Genomic DNA, 25603 nt, shown 5'->3' with positions numbered 1-25603 from the left:
GGTGCTATGTGTAGTAGGAATAGGGGATGGTAAAAAGATGTCCCAGGACACGACACAGCCACTGCCTGCCTCATGCATTCTTAGCAGCTGTGGTTACATACACAAAACTTACACAAGATTGGGCTTCTCAATATTTCCTCATAGAGAGGGCACCTGAGGCCCCACCCTATCCTGACTGACAGCTGGTGGTTAATGGTTGCTGTGGGTGGGGGTATCACTTTAGGGGGTATACCTGCTAAAAAGTACCTCATACTCTTAGTAAATAATTTCCCTGCAGTCTGGCATGTTCCCTCAGTTACAACATTCTCAATGAATTGAAACCTTTGCTCCTGGTTTCCAAAAAGTGGTACACACCCGCAATCCCAACACTTGGTAGGCTGAGGCAGGATGATCAGTAGAGTTAGGGGCTGGCTGGCCTAGGCTACTCAGCAAGTTTCAGGCCAGCTTAGGCTATACTTACTGTTGGAGCCTGTATCAAATAAAGAAACAAATACAAACAAAACAGCAGACAAGGAAAGGCTTTCAGTACATTCACAGATATGTACAAACACAGTAACAGATTATTTTCTCTACACCTAATAGATAATTTTTATTGCGTCTCATCCCTCTAGCCCATATACCTTGCTTCTTATTTCCTCTCCTATCCCCTTTCCCCTGTTCCCTCTTCACTTCCTGACTTACTGATACCCTTAGCCCTAAAACCAAAAAACAACTACATAATGTGTTTCTCCAATCAGCACCTTAGTGCTGCTGCTGTCTCAAAGCCATGCTGAGGTCTAAGGTGAAGCACAGGAACGTTTCCTGCAGCTCACACTGGGACTGTTGTCAAGCCATCCTTCAGTTAGCTTTCCCCAAATGAACATAAAGACAGAGCACCAGGAGAGCTCACATAAAACAAAATCAAATCAACAAAACAGAGAGAAAAAGGAGAACCAAAACCAGAGGCCACTTAACTCCCAATACATGCACAAAGCACAACAAAAGATACAAAAAATACAGCATTACACTACACTTCCACAAACTCACGACTTTTTTTTTCTTATTGAGCTTATATTTTTCTCCATTCCACTGCTTCCTTTCCCCTCCCCTTCTACCCTCTCCTGTTGTCCCCATGCTCCCAATTTACTCAAGAGATCTTGTCTTTTTCTACGTCCCATGTAGTTTAGAACCATGTATATCTCTTAGGGCCTCATTGCTGTAGTCTAGGTTCTCTGGGATTGCAGACTGTAGGCTGATTTTTCTTTGCTTTATGTTTAAAAGCCACTTATGAGTGGGTACATATGATAATTGTCTTTCTGGGTCTAGGTTACATCACTCAAAATGATGTTTTCTAGCTCCACCCATTTGCCTGCAAATTTTAAGATGTCATTTTTTTTTCTGCTGTGCAGTACTCTATTGTGTAAATGTATCACATTTTCCTTATCCATTCTTTCGTCGAGGGGCATTTAGGTTGTTTTCAGGTTCTGGCTATGACAAACAATGGTGCTATAAACATAGTCGAGCACTTGTCCTTGTGGTACGATTGAGCATCCTTTGGATATATACCCAAAAGTGGTATTGCTGGATCTTGAGGAAGGTGTTTCTTAATTTTCTGAGAAATCACCACACTGACATACAAAGGGACTGTACCAGCTTGCACTTCCACCAGCAATGCAGGAGTTCCCTTTACCCCACATCCTCTCCAGCATAAGCTGTTATCAGTGTTTTTGATCTTGGCCATTCTTACAGAACTCACAACTTTTAAATACCAGAACAAAGGTAATGAGATAGCTAAAATGCTTAAGAGAGTTCAGAGATTATTTCTTTAAAAAGGGTCAGCGACCATATAGAGGACTTCCATAAATGGTCAAGAAGTCAATTAGGATCCACACAAGAAAGATACAGACAGATGAAAATATCAGTAATTTTGAGACAATGAAAACAAAAGAAACAAACAAAGAAAAACCATAGCAGATCAAGACCAAGGATTAAGGACAAACTTCAGAGATAAAGGCCAGGTCAAAACAGTAACACATACAGGTATACATAAAGGAAAAAAAATTATGCAGATAACCAAAACTTGTAAGCAATCTCAGATACATTTAAGAGACCTAACCTATATACTCATAGCCTAGCAGGAGTTATGGCAAATTACATAAAAAAAGCTTAGATAATTTACTTTTAAAATTTATAATCAATGCCGGGCAGTGGTGGCGCACGCCTTTAATCCCAGCACTCGGGAGGCAGAGGCAGGCGGATCTCTGTGAGTTCGAGACCAGCCTGGTCTACAAGAGCTAGTTCCAGGACAGGCTCCAAAGCCACAGAGAAACCCTGTCTCGAAAAACCAAAAAAAAAAAAAAAAAAAAAAATTATAATCAAGAATTTCTTAAATATGTCCAGAGGAGAACCTCTACATGGCATATATCTAAATTTAAATGAAACGGAGAATACTAACATCTATAAAAGAAAACACCAACTCACATTCAGAGGCAGAAAGATCAGAACATTAATTAACCTTTCCTCAGCAACACTCAAAGCCAGAAAACATGTAATATAGTGCGAGCCCTGAAACTGTCAAACCAAACTGCTATCCCCTGAAAAGTTATCAAGTAAAGGTGACACAGAAATGAGTATTCAAGATGAGTACATGTGAAGGCAGTTCATGACAACTAGGTCAGCACTTCAGAAAGCACTTCACCGGAGAAGAAAGTCAGCTTTATCCGCAAGAACACAAGAAAGCATTCCTGGCACAAGAAGACAGAGAAATGTGAAGGACCAGTCATATCCAACATGGCAAGTCAACAACTATCAGGAGAGCCAGAAATGAACTCCCAATGACTAGAAGCCAACAAAACCATCAGTAATAGTAAATCTTGAACAATAACCTCAATAATAACCTTGAATACAAATTCCCTTGACCTTTCAATTTAAAGACTAAAACTGAATTAAAAAACAAGATCCAACTATCTGCTATCACCAAGAAATTCACATAATTAGCAAAGACATCCAAAAACTGGGAGTCAAAGGTCAGAAACCAACCTTCCAAACAGAGGGAAGCTGTAAACAAGCTGGCATAGCAATTCCTCAAGACTCAAACCAAAGAGAATTAGAGGAGATGAAAGGAATCACAACATAGAAATAAAAGGAACAATCAAGAGGATATAGCTATTTTGTAGGTATCTATGCACTAAGTCTGGGGGCCACCAATTTCATAAAACAAATGTTAAAAGGCTTAACAGGGCACATAGGGCCATCCACAACAACAGCGGAAGATATCAATACCCAACTCTAATACCTAGGGAGATACTCAAACAAAAGTCAGCAAAGAGCATCATCTAACCCTCAGATGTGTTCACTGCTTATACGGAGATCTTGAAAGGGCATAAAAAGTATATAATCCTTGAAATTTTCAAAGATTTATCTATGAAACCTTGTGAGCATGGTGTTTGGAGGGAAATTCTACATGGTGGCAATTTTGCCAAGTATTTCAATGGTTACCTACCAAGTAGTCCTTGGCTTTTGAAAGGTACCTTGCACTGTCTGATAAAACAATTTTATTTTTATAGTTGAGTTCAGTGTTCCCAGTACTTGGGAGGCAGAGGCAGGAGGATCTCTGTGAGTTTGAGGCCAGTCTACATAGCAAGTTCCAGGACAACCAGGATTATGTAATGAGACCCTGCCTCAAAAGAACAAAACCAACAATTCACTTTTAGGCATATTACCTGAGAATCCTTCAGCAGTCTTTTGTGGGTCCCATACTTCACCTGTATCTGTGGTCCTTTAGCTCTCTCCCACCTCCTATCTAAGTGTCTGTATCCAGACTTGCTCAAGTTTTTCCTTGACTAAACTGTATCCATCCACTGGCTGGGCAGTGGTGGAGCACGCCTTTAATCTCAGCACTTGGGAGGCAGAGGCAGGCTGAACTCTGTGAGTTCACGACAGCCTGGTCTAAAGAGTGAGTTCCAGGAGGGGCTGTGGAACTACACAGAGAAACCCTGTCTCGAAAAACAAAAAAAAACAAAACAAAACAAAACAAAAAAAAAAGATCAGTCAACAAAAAATGTATCCACTGAGTCATTTTGTCTTTTATCTTTCACTTTAAGAAAAGCAATTACTGAATTCATGTGCTCACTTTGTTTTCAAATTCATTTTTCTTTTAAAGATTTATTTTATTGTGTATACAACATTCTGCCTCCATGTATGCCCATATGCCAGAAGAGGGCACCAGATCTCATTACAGATGATTGTGAGCCACCATGTGGTTGCTGGGAATTGAACTCATGGCCTTTGGAAGAGCAGCCAGTGCTCTTAACCACTGAGCCATCTCTCCAGCACCCTCATTTTGTTCTTTTGGGGCTGTACATTATCCTTATTGTTCACGTTGACTAACAAAAAATATTTTGAGGGCTGGAGAGATAGCTCAGTGGTTAAGAGCACTGGTTGCTCTTCTGAGGTCCTGAGTTGAATTCCCAGCACCCACATGGTGGCTTGCAACCATCTGTAATGAGATCTGGTGCCCTCTTCTGGCATGTAGGCATACATGCAGAGGAACACTGTATACATAATAGATAGATAGATAGATAGATAGATAGATAGATAGATAGATAGATAGATAGATAGATAGATCGATAGATCGATCTTTGGGGGGGGCTAAAAATCAAGTTAAATTTGGTTTTGATGTGCTGCTCAATGATACACAAGATGATGTATATTTAAAACTCATTCTGTATTTGAGAAATAAAATCACATACTACACACAAAGTATTTTGAATTCATTTTGGGCATGTGTGCATTCATTCCCTCTGGAGAAAATTTTATTTAGAGTAGAAAACAAAATGTTCTTATAATTAACTTTCAGAACAAAAATATTGGATTCTAAATGGAATCCATCTTAACCCATATATTTATAACATTTTTTCTCATCAAATTTCAGAAAATTTCAAATGGCAATTAAGCTTCTTACCTCTTTTGTAGTGCCTGCTCTTCCAGGCTCATGATCCGTACAGAAGGGGCCGGTTTTCCAGGCTTCTGTGTCTCCACAGTCACAGAACCCTCCTCCAGTAGAAGTGTGCATCTAAAAAATGAAAAATGAGTTGCCAAACTTTCTTATAAAGCAATAAAAATAAGTTTAATACAAATAATAAATATCCACCAACACACCAATCTTAGTTGTATTTGATATAAAAGAATCAGGATAAAACAAAAATCATTTTAGTTAGTTACCAAAGAAACACCAACTACCTGAATATTTCAACATAACAAAAATGGACCTTCTGAATGTGTAAGTTTTTGAAATACGACTTCACATTTTAAAAATAATAGCTTTTTGATTAAGTGTGAATTAATGGAGAATGAAAGTAAAAAAATCTTTATAATCTAGAATGCTTGAGTATGAATTTTCTTTTTTATTACATATTTTGTTGTTGTTGTTGTTGTTGTTTTTGTTTTTTGGTTTTTTTTGAGACAGGGTTTCTCTGTGTAACTTTGGAGCCTGTCCTGGAACTCGCTCTGTAGACCAGGCTGGCCTCGAACTCACAGAGATCCACCTGTCTCTGCCTCCGAGTGCTGGAATTAAAAGCATGCATCACCACCCCTTGGCTTTTTTTTAAATTTACCTATTTTTAGCTCTTCAAAACCAATATAATGATACATAAAAATTAAGAAATATTTAATACAGTATCTTCATTTACATTAATTTCCTATAGCAACTAAAATAATTTTCCTTTCAGTGTTCCTAGGGGTTAAAAAAAACCTAAAATATACTAACTCGGGTAGCAGATAAGAACAATGTGGTCTAGACTTTTTCTCAGGACTTCCCCTTCAAACATACAGTGCGGGAGCACAGACCACCTGGGAGCCACACTTTCTTAGCTTGCGATCCACACAAACACTCAAGCCAAATTTTACTCAGGCTGTGGTTTATTGACTCTGTACTAGAGAAGGAGCTTCATTCATCTGAGAGGCCTTTCGGGAAACTTCAAAAAATGGGGGTCATAATTCTAAAATAGTTAACTGCAGAGCTAAGAACAAATCACAATAGGAATCTGGTAGAGGAATGGAAACACTGTATTGCCTGAGCTTCAGAAAGTCAGCAACTGTGAATGCAGTACATGGGTAACAGGAAGGACTCACAGGACACTGAGACTAAAACTGGACAGACTGACACGTTTGTAAGCCCAGCATGTAAGTAGTGAAAGCAGGGAGATCGGTCAAAGTCAGTCTCAGCCACAGAGCGAGATCCAGGCCAACCTCACGAGACACTGCTCTAGGGGGACCCGAAACAAAACAAACAAAACCCTTGAGTCTAGATAAAAGGTGAAGAAGGAGAAAAATCAGATAGAGGCCTTACTAATGGGGCGACCATCGGAGAAGTGACAAATAAGACATATATATGAAATTTGTGAGACTTGATAAAGATATCAAAATATGTGAATTTGAAAAAAAATGTGTATTTTATATAAAAGCAAATATAATAGAATAGGTAGTATCACAAAAACAAAGCACAAAATCTAGGAACAAAATTTAGCAAATCTGCCAGGCATGGTGGTTGTATACCTTTAATCTCAGCTATCAGGAGGCAGGCGGGTCTCTGAATTTGAGGACAGAGTGGTTGCCATAGTAAGTTCCAGGTCAACCAAGAATATAAAGTGAGATTATGTCTCAAAAAATAAATAAAGTCAAAATAACATTTTTTTAAAGTCAATAAAATAAATGGCAGCATAAATCAAATTTAAAAGACAGAAAAGTCTGCCAGCCTGGTCTACAGAGCAAGTTCCAGGGCAGTTAGGGCTACACGGAGAAACAAACAAACAAAAAAAAACCAAAAAAAAAAAAAAAAAACCCACCCAGACAGAAAAATCTTTTAGCCATCCATTATGATCCAGAATGCCACTCTTAGCAGTGAGAAATGAAAACTTAGATCTATACAAAGACTTGTACTTGAACATAAAAAAGTGATATTTAATAATAGCAAAGCAGCTCTTTTCAAAATCTAAAAGCAGGAGCAGGGAAATGGCTCAACAGTTAAGAGCACTTGGCTGGTCCTGCAGGAGTGGGGTTCAGTTCCCAGCATCCACATGGCAGCTCACACCCATCAATAACTTCAGTTCTAAGATCCTCTACTGGCCCCAGAAACACCAGACATGCATATAATCCATGTACATATATATACATGCAGTGAAAACACTCATACGCATAAAATAAAAAATACATTTTTAAAAAATATCTGGAAACATTCCATATGCCCACCAACTAGTGATTGAATAAATGAACCAGCACATGAATACAATGGCATACTACTAACTGCTGGCCCAGGACTTCAAAGGCAGATGTACATGAAAGAAGCCAGAATTAAAGAATAATATGTAAGATAATAAAGTAATAAAATTAATATGAAAGATAATAAAAGAATTTTGAAAAGGCTTAAATATAGGGAAAGAAAATAGATCTATAGATGCCAGAAGCTAGAGCACCACACAACTTTTTCTATGGATGTTTCTAGTTTAATACTAGTAAGTATTTCTAATATAATCACACAAATGTATACATTCACTAAATTTAATAAAACAGGACACTGAAGAGAGTAGACGCTAGTGTATATAATTTACACATCAATAAGCCTGACTAAATACTTGGAAAAAGTTAAGGCATGGTGATACATGCTTTTAATCCCAGCATTTGGGAAACAGAAGCAGGCGGACCTCTCTGAGTTCAAGACCAGTTTGGTCTACATAATGAGTTCCACACCATCCAAGGTTAGTGAGACTCAGTCTCAAAAATAAAATAATTAAAAACTTAAAACACAAACATATTCAGAGAAAATGTTTCTAAAGTATATAACACAGCGGTAAGGAAAGGCAAAAGAAAATGAAAAAGGATAGAAAAAATAATACATAAAAGAAACAAGGGATAGGGTAGTAGCTCAAATAAATGCCCAAGTACTGATCTAATATCCAAAGAGCAGAGTTCAAACCCCACAACCAACAGAACAAAACAGAGCAATGACAACAGTAAAAACCTGTACAATTAAACTATTAAAAATGTTAATAAAAAGGCAGATTAGGACAATGAGACTATTTAACGATGGATAGTTTGGAGACAGCTATAAGAATATCTCTGTTGTTGAGACAGGATTCTATACAGTCCAGTTAGGCTGAGTTTTCAATCATGCCTCAACCTCCCTGGTAACTAGAATTACAGGTATGCGCCACCGTGCTCAGCTCTCATACCCTTCTTGTTTTTATTTCTTTCTTTTCAGAGTTATTATTTCATGTGTGGGAGTATTTTTGCCTACATGCAATTTTGTGTGCCTGTGAAGGTCAGAAGATGGCAGCAGATCCCCCGGGACTGGAGTTACAGATGGTTGTGGGCTACCGGGTGCTGGGAAATGAACTTGGGTCCTCTGCAAGAGCAGCCAGTGAGTGCTCTTAAACACTAAACAAGCTCCAGCCTTGACCCATGTCCTTTAAATGAGTGTTTAAAATTGGCACAGCAACATAAGAAAAAGACCTGACCTGAATCTACCAAAATTGTGTTAAAACAATCTGAGTTTATTAATAGATACAGATAATTAAAATGTGCTATATAGTAGACTATTATTCAAACTTAAAAACGGAGGAAATTTTGGTATATACTACATTTAAACCTTGAGAGCTTTATGTTAAGTCAAGCCAGTCACAAAAGACATACGTTGCCTGATTTCATTAATATGAGGCACTTACAAAAGTCACATTCACAGAGACCAAATGTAGGATAATGGCTACCAGGGGGAAAGCAAGGAATGGAAAGCCATTGTTTAATGTGTTTGTGTTTTACAAAGTGAAGTTAATTATGGAGATGAATGAAATAGGAACACAGTATGAGTTTAAAATACTTAATGCTACCAAGCTGCACACACACTTAAAAATGGTTCAGTTAGTAAATTTTATAAGCATTTTATAATAACAAAAATTGAGGAACAAATTTTTCAAAATTAAAAGCACAGATCCTTCTATCTCAAACAATCTACCTTTCTGTAGCAAGTCTCAAGTGTGTTTTAATATATTTAATATTAATTTAATATATATACATTTTCATATAAAAATAAAAGCTTTGGCTGATGGCATAGCTCACAAAACAAAGGTGAGACAAGCCTGCTGCCAGCCTGATGGCCTGAGCTTGATCTCTAGAACCCACACAGTGGGAAAACAGAACTGATTCCTACACGCCGACCCCTGATCTCCACATGTATGCACATGAACGCACACACACAAGTAAACAAGTAAAAAAAATGTAAAAATGGCACGAAACTGAGAGAGGTGGCTCACACCTGTAACTCTAGCACCTGGGAAGCTGAAGCAGGAAAACTGACATGCGTTCAAGATTGGGCTGAGCACACAGACAACTCCAGATTATGCTGGGCTACGGTGTAAAAACTGTCTTAAAAACAGGGGAGGGCCAGGCGGTGGGGCACACACCTTTAATCCCAGCACTTGGGAGGCAGAGGCAGGTGGATCTCTGTGAGTCTGAGGCCAGCCTGATATACAGAGCTCCAGGACAGCTAGGGTTGCTATACAGAGAAACCCTGTCTCAAAAAACAAACAAACACAATAAACAAACAAACCAACCAGAGAAGGGAGGCTGAAATGTAGTTCAGTGATGGACTACATGCCAAGGCCCTGGGTTCTACTCTCAGCATCATATGATGTTTATCTAAAGCAGTGGTTCTCAATCTCCCTAATGCTGAACCCTTTAATACACTTCCTAATGTTATGGTGACTTCCAATCATGAAATTATTTTTGTTGCTACTTAATAATTGTAATTTTGCTAATGTTATGAATCAAAATGGAAATATCTGTGTTTTCTGATGGCCTTCGGTAACCCTCAAAAGGGGTTGCAATCCACGGGTTGAGAACCGCTGGTCTAAAGCAAAATAGTATTGAACATGAATAGTATATAAAGAACAGAAGACCAAGAAAACCTTCAGTGCCAAAAGAGTCCAAGACAGTATTTAAGAACAACAAAGAAACAAAATGTGAGCCACATTTAACAGCATATCTTCTGCTACTCACTTTACTATTGTCCCTTCAGAGGTGACCAATTACTTGATTTGATATGAATAAGTTTGATTTGATTAGAATAAGTTAATTCTAAGAGTCAAAGATCAGCATAATACAACTTGATCAAATAGAATGAAAGTTGTGGCCACATTCACCTTTTTTTGTTTGTATGTTTGTTTGTTTCTTTCTTACAATAGGGTTTTTCTGTAGCTCTGGAGTCTGTCCAGGAAGTCACTCTGTAGACCAGACTGGCCTTGAACTTACAGAGATTTGCCTGCCTCTGCCTCCAGAGTGCTGGGATTAATGACAGATGCCACCACTGCCCAGCTCCACATTCACTTGAGTCTTCTGGTATCTAGAAGCTGATATCAAGAATCAGGCCCCTTGAGTTGATAGTCTTTTACTGAACACATCCCAAAGCCAATTAGAACATGTCCAGAGATGAAAACAAAACCACCCACAATCTCCTTTTCTCCGGCACTTTCCTAGTCATATCTCTGCCTGATCTGTGTGTTCTGTATCCCCACTTGGCTTTATACCTTCTGTGGATGCAGGTCAGACCTTGTGTAGTTCTTACCTTCTATGTCTCTCATAGTGTTAGGACATAGAAACTTTTAATAACATTTCTTAAAAATGAATTCAGCTGTTAAGATCAAAAGAACCAAACAAGCAAAGCTGGCAGCTAAGATTTAATTATAAAAATAGCTATTAGTGTCGAGTATGGTAGCATACACCTCTAATCCTGGCCCTTAAGAGGCAGAGACTAGTAGATCTCTGAGTTCAAGACCAGTCTGGGCTACACACCTGTCTATAAAACAAAAACAAAGACAAAACAGCTATTAGGGTGCATTTTAGAATCAGCAGACTTTGTATATTCTAGAATTCTGTTCTGCATGATGCGTATATATTTGCATTTTGTCTTCAAATCTGAGAGGATGAACCAGGACGATTACTGCCAGCTTAGGCCAACCTGTAGTAAATAGTAAGTTCAAGGACTGTCTGTGCTAAAAAGTGAGTTCTAGGCTAGCCAGGACTACAGAGTAACAGCCTGTCTCAGAAATATGCAAAACATACACACAAATATTATAGCATTAGAAAATTACTAGAGCTGGGAATATAGCTCAGTGGTAGAGCACTTGCCTAGCACATATGAAATCTAAATTCAATTCTTGTTACCTTCACCTCAAAAAACGTATTTATTAGGTTGGACTATAGCTTCACGATAGAGCTCTTGCCTGACGTGTGTACAAAGCACGCTGGATTCAATCTCTGGCACTGCCAAGATCGACAAATAAGGACTGGGAATCTAGCTCCGTGATAAAGTGCTTGCCTACCTTGTGTAAGGCTCTAAGTTCAACCCCCAGCACACAAAGACTCAAACTCAAACAAAATTACATATTTACCTAGGCAATTTACTGAAAATTATGTGGAAAAACTTTGAATAGTACAGAAGAATATAAATAAAAATTACAGTTGCCTTTTTGCCCCACCATCTGGAGATGGAGTCTGCTCTTGCCCTTACATACACCTTCATAGTTCTTCCCAATGTTTGTTTTTGGGGTTCTTGTTCTGTTCTGTTCTGTTTTGTTTGCAAGACAGGTTTTTCTGTGTGGTCCTGGCTGTCCTGGAACTCGCTCTGTAGACCAGGTTGGCCTCGAACTCACAGAGATCTACCTGCCTCTGCCTCCCAAAAGCTGGGATTAAAGGCATGCACCACTAGCACAGGCTATATTTCTTTCTTTTATTTGGGATTTCTTACCAAAAGAATCTACACAAGGTACAGATAATATAAAAAGTTTAACAATGAAATTAACACTGCTAACTTTGAGTCCAGACTGAGGGAATTTCAATACCATTAAAGTTCTCTATCAACTGTAAAAATGTTCCATTTTCCATGTACTCCTTTGAAGAGTAATTTCTATTTATTTATTTATTTATTTATTTATTTATTTATTTATTTATTTGAGACAGGGTTTCTTTGTATAGCTTTTGAGCCTGTCCTAGAACTCACTCTGTAGACCAGGCTGGCCTCAAACTCACAGAGATCCACCTGCCTCTGCCTCCCGAGTGCTGGGATTAAAGGTGTGTGCCAACACCCCCTGGCTGAAGAGTAATTTCTTTAAGCTTGTGGACATAATTTTTTTATTTGTTTTTCAAAAGCCTGTCTTTCTATGTAGTCCAGGCTGGCCTAGAAGTTTTAATAAAGATAAGGACAATGTATCTTCAAAATGTTATTACATTTTACACAGTACTTGAGGCATGATTTATATATATATATATGTGTGTGTGTGTGTGTATTATATAAGTATATATATATATATATATATATATAAAGAGAAATATCAATTATCATGTCTGTTTTATCCCAGAATATAGAACCACACTACTATTTGAGAAATACGTTTTTGCTCCAATAACAAGATTGTCTAATAATTCAACAGAAAAGGCAAAACCTCAGACCCTAATAATTAATTAGGGGAGCACAACAAGAACTAAATTGTGAGGCTGCTATGCTGCCTACTGCACTCTGGAGGTCCTGAGAATCACTAACTTTAAAACAACTCACAGAGCCAATCATCTGAGGATGTGGGAACCTGGAACTCACACATAAGGTTTAAGACTCTAACTGATACAATCTCTTCATACATTATCCAAGTATGGCTGAAGATCTATATGCCCTAGAACAACAATTCTTTTCTAAATATACAACCTAGAGAAATCCTCTATGTGTACCAAACATGTTCACAGAGAATTAACAGTACCAAGCTGGAACAATCCACATATCCACCCACGTGCAGCATAGTGAGTAAAGACACCATAGTCTATCAAGACCAACAAACTACAGCTACATATATAAGGCTATTCAACTACAACTATGTACCATATGAATCCATCTGTATAAAGTTCAAAACAGATAAAACTTTCCACTATAATTTAAGGGACATGTTGGAACGAGAAAAGTCAAAGACACCACTACCATCAAGCAGAGTGAAGAGTGTTCTCAGGAAGGGTAGAGTGACTGAGGTCCAAAAGGGACAAAGGCAGAGCTCCCGAAACCTGCCTTGTCCCAGTCCTTGACTTGGCAGTAGTTATATAGGTTTGGGGCTTTATTTATTTATTTGCTTACTTATTTTTAAGGTTTATTTTTATTTAATTTAACTTATTCATTTATTTTTGGTTTTTTGGGACAGGGTTTCTCTGTGTAGACCAGGCTGCCCTGGAACTCACAGTGATTTGCCTGCCTCTGCCTCCTGTGTTAGGATCAAAGGCGTGCGCTACCACTGCCTGGCAGTTTTTATTTATTCTTTAAGTGATTTATATGTTTTATCCTGTCTCATTAATGTCACAACGAAATGTTGTAAGGAGAGACTTCTTGAGATAGCATTGGACCGATTTAACTACACATCAGTGCTATTTAGCAGGAAATGAAACATTGCTTAAAAATTTGGACTAGATAGTCATCAGATTCTTCCTATATACATTTTATGTATTTTTTTTTCATACCTTGTAACGATGGTTTTTATGAACACTACTCTGGAAGCAGTCCATACAGAGAACACATGTTGGATCAATTGCACAGTCCCTGAAAAAGATAAAGAATTAGATTCTGAAAACCAATGTGCACTGATACTTAAGGTATTATAAAATGAGTGAGCTTCCTATGTGTTGACAAAATGAACACAAAAATACCCCAACACCTCAGTTGTAAGAACACTTTGACCCAGCACTCAGTAGACAGAGGCAGACAGATCTCTGTGAGTTCAAAGCTAGCCTGGTCTACCAAGTAAGTTCCAGGGCATACAGGGCTACAGAAAGAAACCCTGTCTTGAAAAATAAAACAAAAGAACACTTTGAAACACAGACAACACTGTTGTCATAATTTCAGTCTCATTTCTAACACATTCAAGAGCACAGGATGTTTAGTTTATAATTTTTAGTGTTACCTTGCTTAAAACTGTTAATTATGTGGAAAATTATATGAAAACTGCATAGAAAACTATGTTTTTCTTCATTATCTGTCATGAAGAAAATTGGCTCATTTTATAAACACTGTGCACTATAACTGAGGTTTCAATACAGACGAAATTTATTGGAATATAAGAATTACAGTGGGAGGATCTTTCTTTTCTATATTGATGAATCCCAAACAACTAGCACATAAGAAGTAACCTCTGCGTCAACAAAAATCTCTCTTCACTTTTTCCTTACAAATGTTTACAGTACACAATTCTACTTCATATTTTCAGAGAAACATAAGTTACTACAAGGTACAGAATTCAAGTTTTTAAATATGTGAAGAGACAAAATCAGAAAGTTAAAACGTTAGAGTTGGGTGTGGCCACACACATCCGCACTCTGCACTCAGGAGACCTGCTGAGAGCAGAAAGACAGCTGAGCTACAAAGGGAGGTTAGGGCTAGTTTGGGCTACATACTAAAATCCTGTCTCAAAAACACATACACCAAAGGAATTTTAGGACCGGAGGAAGGAGGAAAGGGGGAGGGAAAAGGGTGAATTTTAAACAGCTGATAGGACATAAAGGTTGCCAAAATTCTTAAAATTCTCTGTAAAAATATATATTCTAATCTGTTTAGAGTAGTTTTTAATTTAAATTTTGAGAATTCCATATGAACACTGTTTCACATAATCTCTATGCCTCCCTCTTTTCCCTGCAACTTGTTCTGTGTTCTCTTCCACTTCCTCTCAAATTCATGACCTCTTCATTACACACACACATACACGTATGCGCACATGCACGTGCATACACTCTACTGAGTCCATTTAGTGTTGCTCATGTGTGTATGTGTTTGGGGCTGCCCACTGTGATTGGAGCACCTACAAGGGAGCTTGTCCCTGGAGAACACAGACTTTCCCTCTCTCAGCAGTCACTGACTGCCAGCAGCACTTGATCTAGGGTAAGACCTTGTGAAATCTTCCTGTCCGTGCTGGCATGTCAACTGTTATCATTAAGCAGATCTTATTTAGGACACTGTAATGCTGAGATTTCATGGGTGTAGCTTCCCTGTCATGTTTAAAAAGACACTATCTAGTATCAGGTGCCCTGGTCTTCTGACTCTTAAAATCCCCCCCACCTCCACCCCAGCCTTTTCTAGACTGTTCCATAGGTATAAGGGTTGTATTACAGATGTATTGGGCTGTGTACCCCACGGTTACTTATTTTGACAACCTCTATAATAATCTCCCTTGGCACTACTAACACTTTTGAATTAATTAGTAATGTCTTTTCTTGGGGTAGAGGGAACTATCCTAGACATTGTGGCCTGTTTAACTGCAACCATGGTTTCTATACACTAACCTCTCTGTCACAATGTTTCCAAGAAATTTTGGCTAGATGATGGCTACAAATGTTTATATGATGTAGTTGAAACTGTGCTTTGGTTTAAAATTTCTAAGAGAAAAACTAAATTGTTATACAATATAAAAAATAGAATACAAATCCAAGAGTTTATTTTTTTCCTGAGAAAGTAACAAAATAAAAAAAAACTGTTTTTGAAAACTTAACTAAGGGCTGAAGTGATGGCTCAGTGATTAAAAGCACCCATAGGGCAGTTCACAACTGCCTGTAACTCCAGTTCCAGAGGTCCCCTTTTCTGAACTCTGTGGTACCAGGCACAGACATGGTATACAGACATGCATCCATAAAATAAAAACATTGTAGGCTACACAAAACTACTAACTATACATACTCAGTGAAGCCTAAAATGACAATCAAGCATAAACCATGAAACTCTGCTGATAAAGTCTAAAAAGGCATAGTTATAACCTAAATGACCGCAAGTAAACAAAGAAGAAAAGCAAAAAGTGGTGCTAACATCTAAAGTCAAAAATTTCCATTGTGCATGGAGGTGCACACCTTTCAGTCCCAAGTAGATCTCTGAGTTTGAGGCCATCCTGATCTATACCGGGAGTTCTTGGCCAGATAAGGCTACATAATATGTTTCTGTCTCAATAAATAAATAAAAATTAAAAGTATAAAAAAAATCAAAAATTTCAAGCAGGAATGTAGAGTAAGAAACTTCTCTAATATACAATGATATTTAAGACAATTTCTTTACCCAAAACAAAAGGCCTACACCTGCCAGACAAATGACCTCTTACACTAACCTATATTTTAGCTGTTCCCAGACAACCCTTGACCTACAGTTCTAAAAACCAAAACTTCTGGAAGGTTTTGTTACTTTGTGGGTTTGAACCACATTTCAGTTAGCGGTGAAAAGCAAACAAAGTAAGCAAACAAATGTGCACAAGCATAAGTTTTAACACATGTACAAAACCTGGATATTGGGGCTCAGGCCTGTAATTTCATAGTGAGATCTAGGCCAGCAAAGGCAACAGAATGAAACCCCATCTAAAAGATAATTAAGTGTATACATATACACACACGTGTGTGTGTGTGTGTGTGTGTGTGTTTGGCATGACATGTGACCACAGGCTCTATGTTACTCATGAGTATATCTTTATGAATACTCATAGATCTCTTACAGAAATCTTGCTGTTTTATTACAAGGTCTTAAGATGCTGTTGAAGAAGTAGTCAGAATTCTGAAATATACCTTATATCAAAAAGTTTCAGAAAAGTATGCTGACTACATTACATGTACACAATGCAAAGATATATTACTTGAATACTTTTGAAGAACAGAAAAAATAGTGAGAGAAGTGTTTAATAAGAAATCATAAATTGTGCCAGGCGGTGGTGGCACACGTCTTTAATCCCAGCACTTGGGAGGCAGAGACGGGCAAATCTCTATGAATTCGAGGCCAACCTGGCCTACAAGAGCTAGTTCCAGGACAGGCTCCAAAGCTACAGGGAAACTCTGTCTCGAAAAATGAAAAAAAGAAAAGAAAAGAAAAAAAAGATAAAGATAAAAGAAAGAAATCATGTATTAAAAAGCAAACTCTATGAGCAAAAGTGGATTTAAAGCTTAAGGTAAAAGGAACTTAAGAGTAAATATACATAGACAAATCAGGGAAAAGACATTGTGAGGCATGATGCGAACTATACCCCATAAATTATAACCAATCCTATAGACGTCTGAGGCTTACCTACAAGAATATGTTGTTTCTCCACTTTTGAAAACCTTCCCACACAACTGAAATGCTCCACTGTGCTTTAATTTCTCTAAGCAAATATCTGGATCCTCTCCAAATAAGTACCATTCCAATGGAGTGAATATTGATGTTTGTACATTCTCTTCTTGCTTTTCCAAATCTGGATCCATCTCAGCAAAATAAATTGCTGGCACTAATTGTGCCAAATGGTGTAAGAAAGCAGTATAAAAATCAACTTGTTGATCCCACCACTGAAAAGAAGAAAAGATGACAATTAGACTTTCTTTTACTTTTACAAGTCCTTTTTTATATTATTCTTTGAGACATACACAACGATAATGATCATATTCATGACCACCCTCCCCCATCTCCATCCCCTTCTAACTCTGTGCCCTTTTCCTTTATGTACAAATCTCTAACCCATTAAATCCAATTTGCGTTGTCCATACACTGCAGCATGACAGGCCTGCCAGGGGACACATCCTTAAAGCCAGGTTTCTTTCCGCCCCCCCCCCCCACCCGCTGACGCACAGGGTTTCTCTGTGTAAAAGTACTTGCTGTTGCCACACCCTTAAAGCCATGTCGTCTCCCCCAGCCCCATCCCACCCTCAGACAGTACTTGTTGTCCTGGAACTCACTCTATAGAGCAGGGTGCTTTTGAATGCAGGGATTCACCTGCCTCTGCCTCCTGAGTGCTGGGATTAAAGGTGTGCACCACCACACCTAGATACCAAGTAAATTTTTAATGATCAAGGAGTACAAATAATGGCATAATTCTGTACTTTCAAAGCAATTTGTAATATTTTATCCTTCATCAATACAAAATAAGAGGTGAATCAATTGGACCAGCAAGATGGCTTATCAAGTAAAAATGCTTGCCATCACACCTAATGACTTGCACTAACGGTCACAGAAGAGAACTGATACTTGCAAGCTGTGCTCTGATCTCTACATGTACACTGTGGCACTTGTATACCGACACATATACACACACTCATTAGATAAATGAATAAATAAAAAATAAATGCATAGATTAAACTTTCAAGTGTTTTTAAGGAATTGAATTACTTGTGGGTTAGCCATATATGCAACACAGCTAGAGAGTATGAGATATATGTCCTAATGTATAATATTCTTCAAGTTATACTGTTAAATAAAAGACAAAAGACCAGGCAGCTACACAGAGAAACCCTGTCTTAGGGCGGAGGACCAACAAACTAAAGAAACGGCAAAGGCACAGAGTAGTGAGTCCATATGCTACTGTTTATACAGAGGAGGAAAGAAGACATGTTGTATATGCTTATATTTGAATAGAAGATCTCTGGGGAAAGGGTTGGTACGGCTAAGGTAGAAAACTGCTTGTCTAGCATACAGGAAGTCTTGGATTCCACCTGGCATCGTGACACACAACTGTAACACAGCACTCTGGAGGTAGAAGCAAAAGGATCAGAAATTCAAGATCATCCTCAACTACATACCAAGTTCAAGGCCTGGGTTATATGAGACCTGTCTCTTAAAAAAAGGAAAAAAAATCTTCAAAATAAACTAACTTTGCAAAGAGCCCTGGGAAGGATTTAGATTTCACTGTCTGCCTTTACTGTGTGATTTTGTGGAGGCCCAAAAATGTGAGCCTATTTCCACCTTGTCTGAAGGTTAGAGAGTTTCAGTTTGCTTAAAGTTAACAAGTATGGCTACACACCCTCACCTAGGGCCTGGTTGCTTGATGTTTTGGACATTAAGATGGCCCGTACAGGTATATCCACTCCACCCTGACCACAGGTCAGAGAATTCAAGCGTACTTCTGTTCCTTCTTTTGAAATTAAGAGGCTTGACCTAGGGAGTGGCTGCCTTCAGGGTACTAGGTCTAGAGTGGGCTCACTACCTAATCAGAATGTTTTTCTCAAAAATTAACGACTTGATGTCTCAAGTATTGAAGCCAGTAACTGTTCTAGCTGCCCTTTGTATCATGTTAAAGCTGTCTTTCGCCTTCTCCTCCCTGTTGTATTGGGGTATAAAAGTGTATGGAAAATTAATCGCAGGAAAATTTCAGTATTCACTGGAATTCCCTGCCAGTACTATCCCATGTTCCTGTTTTATTATTTTCACTTGTGTCTTTGTTTTCTTCACTAACTTTTCTAATCCTCATGCCCTTAGCCAGGTAGGTCGAAGCTGGTCTCCAAAAGTTTTGAATACCCAATGTCTGTCCCCCACCCTAACGCAGGCCCATGTGTTTAAACAGTTGTTCCCCAGCTGTGGGCGCTACTTTGGGAGGCTATGGAGCCTGAAGAGGTAGAACCTCACTGGAGGCAGCAGGGAGCCAAGGGACTGGCTCTGCCTGTCATAGCCAGCCTTTAGCACCCTTTGCCCTAATCTGTTTCCTAGTCAGTCACAGAAGTGTGAGTAAGCCACCTCAGGCTCCTATCACCAGATAGCATGCCTTCCTGACCATGGAACTAGGAGCCAAAAGACAAGTCTTCCTCTATACTGCCTCTGCCAGATGCTTTGTCCCAGCAAAGAGAAAAAACTAATTTAAACACTGTGTAAACTTTTACTTGTTTGTTTGGGTTTTTTGTTTGTTTGTTTGTTTGTTTTTTTCAAGACAAGGTTTCTCTGTAGCTTTGGTGCCTGTCCTGGAGCTAGCCCTGATAGACCAGGTTGGCCTCGAACTCAGAGAACCGCCTGCCTCTGCCTAAGGTGCTGGGATTAAAGGCATGCGCCGCCACTGCCCGGCTGTAAACTTTTATTTGTGTGTGTGTGTGTGTGTGTGTGTTGTGTGTGTGCATGTACTCATGCATGTGTGCATGTTCTATCTACAAAAATCATTCTAAAGCTTATTTAATCTCATATATCTCAGGTACAAAATTATTTATAAAAGCAAAACATTGAAACCTCAATGCTCATCAATGGAAGAACAAAAAAGAAATTGTAAAATCTACAATTTGTTCATTGTTCAAGTGTGCAAAAATACCAGTTATATTCACTACAATACTTGTAATTGAAAAAGCTGAAGTCTGCTTAAATGTCTACAGATAAAAGTTTACCCATCAAGGCTGAACATATGACTCCATGCTCCTTCAGTGTTTTAGGAGACAGGGTCTCACTATGTAGCCCTGGCTGGCTTGAAACTCCACTATGTAGACCAGGGTGGTCTAGAACTTGCAGAGATCCAATGATTCTGCTTCCGAGTCCCAGATTAAAGGGATAAACTGCCATGCCCAGCAAAACATACCATTCTAGCCAGGCAGTGGTGACACATACTTTTAATCCCAGCACTCAGGAGGCAGGGCAGCCTGGTCTACAGACCAAGTTCCAGGACAGGCTCCATACGAGAAATCCTGCCCCCCCCCAAAAAAACCCCATACCATTGTATGTATATGTGTGTATATATGTATGTATATATATATATATATATATAATATATATATCCATAAAATACTGCCTAGTAGAAAAGGCAAATTTTAATTAATACAATCTTATGTTTACAAAAAAATTCTAATTACATAAACTTTAAATTTTTCTACAGATGTTGCTGGGGGTCTAACTATGCGGTAGAGCATTTGTGTAACATATACAAGGCACTGGGTTTGATCTGCACCACAAAAAAATAGGTGTCCCAACTCCTGGAGCTCAACACTTATTCTGCTAAAGCAAATGTAAGTACTCAGGTCATTTAACTTTACTCTTCTTGATTTGTGTGATTTCACATTAAACTACAACAAAACCATAAAGGGAGAGTTCCAGGACAGCCAGGACTACTCAAGAAGCCCTGTCTTTAATCTTCCTTTTAATTTCTCTTGGGTCTAATGGAGCCTCTGGGCTAACAACTGTCTAAAGTCTTGAGTACTACTAATATTCTTATGCCTTAACACACACACATACACAATTCATGTTTTTAAACAATGTATTTATACCTGAATGTGGATGCCAGCAGTGCCCGTTCATGGATCTAATTACTAGCTCTCATTCCTCTACTCTCTCCCTCATCTCTTCTTCAAGGCTCTGCTCAAGGCCTATCTTAATAATTTTTCACTGATAAAGCCAGAAAATTTCTCTCCAGTTAATTTCAATACAGCACTTATACAGAAGACATTCACTGTGTACCCATATCTGATGTTCTCAATTACAAATATTCATTCATTTACATAACATCCTGGGAGCCAAACACAGGGCCTGCTGCATGCTAACAAATATATTTTTGTTGTTGTTGTCTCTGTTGGGGACAAGGTCTCACTATGTAGCCCTGTCTATCCTGAACTCATTTTTGTAGATCAGGCTGGCCTCAAATTCCCAGAGATTTGACTGCCTCTATCGCTGGAATGCTAGGATTAAAGGCGTGTATAACCACACCTAGCCATTAAATTGGTTAACTTAAACATCTAGCCCTTTCAAGTAGACTGGAAGCTCCTGAGGAAAGGAACTGCCTTTCAAAACCCTTTGTACCCACAGGCACAGCACAAATACACAACCCAAGTTCTCATTGTCACTATATTAAGTACTTATTTGCTAGAAATAACAAGGCAAATTATGACATTAAGCCTTCGTAACTCCGTTCATAGAACTATTACAGTAGATACAGTACAACTAGACTCTTTTGCAAAGTTTCCACTACTGTCACAACTACAGATTTTGCTTTTAATTTTTTTATTCTTTTGAGATTCATATGTGTTTTGATCATATTCAGCTTCCCTCCCCCAACTCTTCCCAGCTCCATCTCTCCCTGCTTTCCAACCAACCTAACTTTGTGTCCTTTTTTTTTTTTTCCTTTAAACCCATCAAGATCAATTTGTGCTGCCCAAATATTCTTGGATATGTGGTCTTCCTCTAGAGCTGACTTAACCAGGAACACTCTTTAAGAAAACATAGTCCCCTTTTCCAGAAGCTCACATTGCCAATGTCTCCATGGCTAGGGTGGGATTTCATGTCCACCTCCCATCTTCACGTTGTGATTCAGTCTGGCTTGGGTGTGCACAGGTTTTGTGCACGATGACAAAACCACTGTAAGTTCATGTGTGCAGCTTCCCTGCTCTGTCCCTTACAGTTACCCACACAGTCCACTGCCTCTACCTTTTCCAGTCCCCTTCCCATAAGAATCCCTGAACCTTAGGGGGACAGGAGTTCTAGTATCATTATTATTATTGAAATATATTAATAAGTTTCTCTTGATAGCCCAGGCTGACCTGAAAATCACTACACAGGCTCTGGGTGGCCTTGAACTCATGGCAATTCTTCTGCTTCTCCCTCCCACAAGGATCACAAGTTGAGTCACTATAACCAACTCGGAAATTGCTTTTCAATTAAAATTTCTGTAATCTCTTTCGAGATTGAAACACATACACACACAAGGGCCAGTAAGATGCTGGAGCCATGATGACCTAAATTTAATCCTGGATCCCACAAGGTAGCAGGAGAAAACTGACTGCTGGGAGTTGTCCTCTGACATCTACACATTCACTAAGGTCTGTGAGTGCCTGCAGTCGCAAACATTCATACATACAAACACAAAGACACACATGCTAAGTAAAAAATGTTAAATTATACAATATGTATTTTACTGAGTAAAGAAAGTTACTCAGGAATTATTATTGGTAAATGCTTCATGTTTTCCCCCTTTTGGTCGTTTTTTAGTGATTTTTCCATTTGCAACAGGTATTAAATGTTTAAATTGAAAGACCAGAAAAACAAACAAAAAAATAAACATTTTCTCTACAACATTTGGAATTAAGGAAACGTTTTCCTAATTGACTGTACCATAAAAACAAGTTCTCACAACAATTAAAATCCCAGACATTCCGAACATTTTCCTTGTCCCAATGGAGAGACTAAAAGATAAGTTTGCAACTCTAAAATCTGCAGCTACAGATGCCCCTGTGGGAACATCGTTATGAAAAAGGAACTTTGCTAGATTTTTGTTCAAACCACAACTTACCCCTCCAAAGTCAACTACTAAACATCCACAGTCTTCAGAGGCCTGTCACTTCTGAATTTCCTTTCTTAAATTTTACTTATCTGTTTGTTTTTTGAGCCAGAGTCTCACCATGCTGCCCCAGCCAACCTGGAACTTGCTATGTAATCTAGGCTTGCCTTGAACTTGGAGATTTGCCTGCCCCAGTCTCCCAAATGCTGGGATTAAAAGTGTGAGCCACAAAGGTTTTTTTTTTTTCTTTTAATCTTTATTTATTCTTATTTTATGCGCATTGGTGTTTTGACTGTATGTATATCCGTGTGAGGGTGTCAGAGCTCCTGGAATTGGAGTTACAGATGGTTGTGAGCTGCCATGTGGAGGCAGGGAATTGAACTCAGGACCTCTGGAAAAGCAGCCAATGCTATTAACTGCTGAGCCATCTCTCCAGCCCCGTTCCCCTTCTTTGGAGAGGCTCTGGGATTTTTTTTTTCATAGGTAGTACTGAAGAAGCAATGAGACAATATTTTGAGACATCAAGAAATCCTTGGGTATATGGGTATACTAAGCTTCCTTGTACTACTATTTGACAGGTTAATTTTTCTTTTTCTTTACTTGTTCCTGAGACAGGATTTCTCTGTATAACCCAGGCTGGCCTGGAACTCACAGAGATCCACTTGTCTCTGCCTCCTGAGTGCTGCGATTAAAGGTATGTGCCACCCCCACGGGCAGACAAGTTCATATTTTAAAAACAGACAACAAGGCTAAAGTTCAAGCATGAGACCTCAGACACAATCCCCGCTTTCGAGCACATTCTTGACAGCTGTGTCATACCTCCAGCTTGGAGAGTGTGGCGAAACGCCCTAGGTCAGTCACACAGAGACACCTGGTCCTACGGACATACAAACCTAGTTTGAAGGGCTTCATTTCTTTTCTAATAGGTTTCATATTGTCAGTCTTAATCTGATGCTTGGTCACTTTTTCCTACTACATTTCATTATTCCTGCTAGCCTTGTGCTGTCTGTAAACATGTTTCCCATATATTTATGACATTAATAATATAAGCAAGGTCCCTCTCTCTTTAATCTTGTGAAAAGGAATAAGTATGCTGCCAGAATCTGGTTTTTATAAGCATCCTGTCTCTTGGCCACTGACTTCCTTTTTCATCTCTGACCACACTTTTCTTTGAAGTCTTTAAATGAATGCAATATTTTCCTATAGCCTTTTCTGCTGTATGGGCTACACATTTACAAAACAACTCAAATATTTTCTTACATTTCAAAGTAAAGCATGTGAGCATTGAAAATGAATAACTGAAAAGACATATTTCCTTGTGGCTAATATAATTTCTAAGCTTATTCATAAAAACAGCTGGAAGGCTTTTTCAAGTTTGTCCATAAAAACATATTAAGTGGCTAGGGTCTCACTCTACTAAGTCAAGGAGACCTTGTTTTGGAGAACAGCATTAAGTCAACTACTAGAAGGAATACTTGAGAAGAACTGTGGACTTGGCTCTGGTCAGGGCCCTAACTGTTTCTGGGTAACAAGTGGGTGCTTATGGAAGCACAATACTCTTCCACAGCCTTTCAGTGCTGTTTGCTTAGTAGAACCTATTTCCACAAGCACTCCACTTGTTACGGGGACGTAACACTTTCTTAAAGACTGCAGAATGCTATGCGTAATGGGGCACACATTCTGGAAGAAAAGATTGTGAGTTACAGGGCAGGCTGAGCTATATAAGAAGATCCTATCTCAGCCGGGTGGTGGTGGCGCACGCCTTTAATCCCAGCACTCGGGAGGCAGAGGCAGGAGGATCTCTGAGTTCGAGGCCAGCCTGGTCTACAAGAGCTAGCTCCAGGACAGGCTCTAGAAACTACAGGGAAACCCTGTCTCGAAAAACCAAAAAAAAAAAAAAAAAAAAAAAAAAGATCCTATCTCAAGAAAGAAAAGAAAAAAGGCCAAACTTATCAGCCAAAATAAAAATAGCTATTGTTTCTTTTACAAGTGCCATGTTAACTCATATACAATAGTTCATAGAAAGTCACCAGGGAATAATGAAGTCTTAATTTAATATTTTGTCTTAAGCCACCTGAGGCAATGGGTTAAAGCTTAAAGACAATTCTTTCATAGACTGCAGCACAGGATCAACATCTTTAGAGAAACTAGATGATGGGATGGCAAGAGAAATTTGAAACAGCCTTCAAAGGCAGCACATAAAGTGGCAAAGACACCTCGCCATGGTTCACTGACTTACATGCCGATCCGATCTTTCCAGACAGACACTCTATGAAGTACTGAAGAGACCGACACAGAACTGATTATTCTTAAAGACTACACTGGTGGCTCTGTAGAGAATGGACTGAATGAAAGTCCAGCACGGCTGCAGGGACTTGTCCTGACTAGGGGAGGCAAAAAAATGAAGAAATAACACATATGCAGAGAGAAAAAGCTGGGATCAGAGAGTCTGGACTCTCAGATGGAGAAACCTCAGAACTGCAGCTCAGTGTGTTTATTATATACAGCACAGACAGGCAGGGTTACTGCAGACAGATAAACAAGGAGGCAGGGTTTATGGTATAAGTTAATTCAATAGGAGCATTCTCTGTAGGGAGCAC

The 25603-nt window shown here is 38.8% G+C and overlaps 1 protein-coding gene across 2 annotated transcripts in view; it reads right to left on the bottom strand.

The window, feature by feature from the left end:
* The window catches only part of Ubr1 (ubiquitin protein ligase E3 component n-recognin 1), a 129113-nt gene that overhangs the window by 99192 nt on the left and 4318 nt on the right, over positions 1–25603 (bottom strand). For both annotated transcript variants that reach the window (XM_038329994.1, XM_038329995.1), the window contains exons 2-4: positions 17084–17340; positions 13522–13600; positions 4943–5053 (exon numbers count right to left, since the gene is read on the bottom strand). In XM_038329994.1, the coding sequence (XP_038185922.1) occupies positions 4943–5053; positions 13522–13600; positions 17084–17340 (447 nt within the window). The remainder of the gene's footprint in view (positions 1–4942; positions 5054–13521; positions 13601–17083; positions 17341–25603) is intronic.

The sequence above is a fragment of the Arvicola amphibius genome, chromosome 5 (assembly GCF_903992535.2).
Source record: "Arvicola amphibius chromosome 5, mArvAmp1.2, whole genome shotgun sequence".
NCBI lineage: Eukaryota > Metazoa > Chordata > Mammalia > Rodentia > Cricetidae > Arvicola > Arvicola amphibius.
The sequence above is the reverse complement of the archived record's forward strand: the minus strand, read 5'-3'. Positions and strand labels throughout refer to the sequence as shown.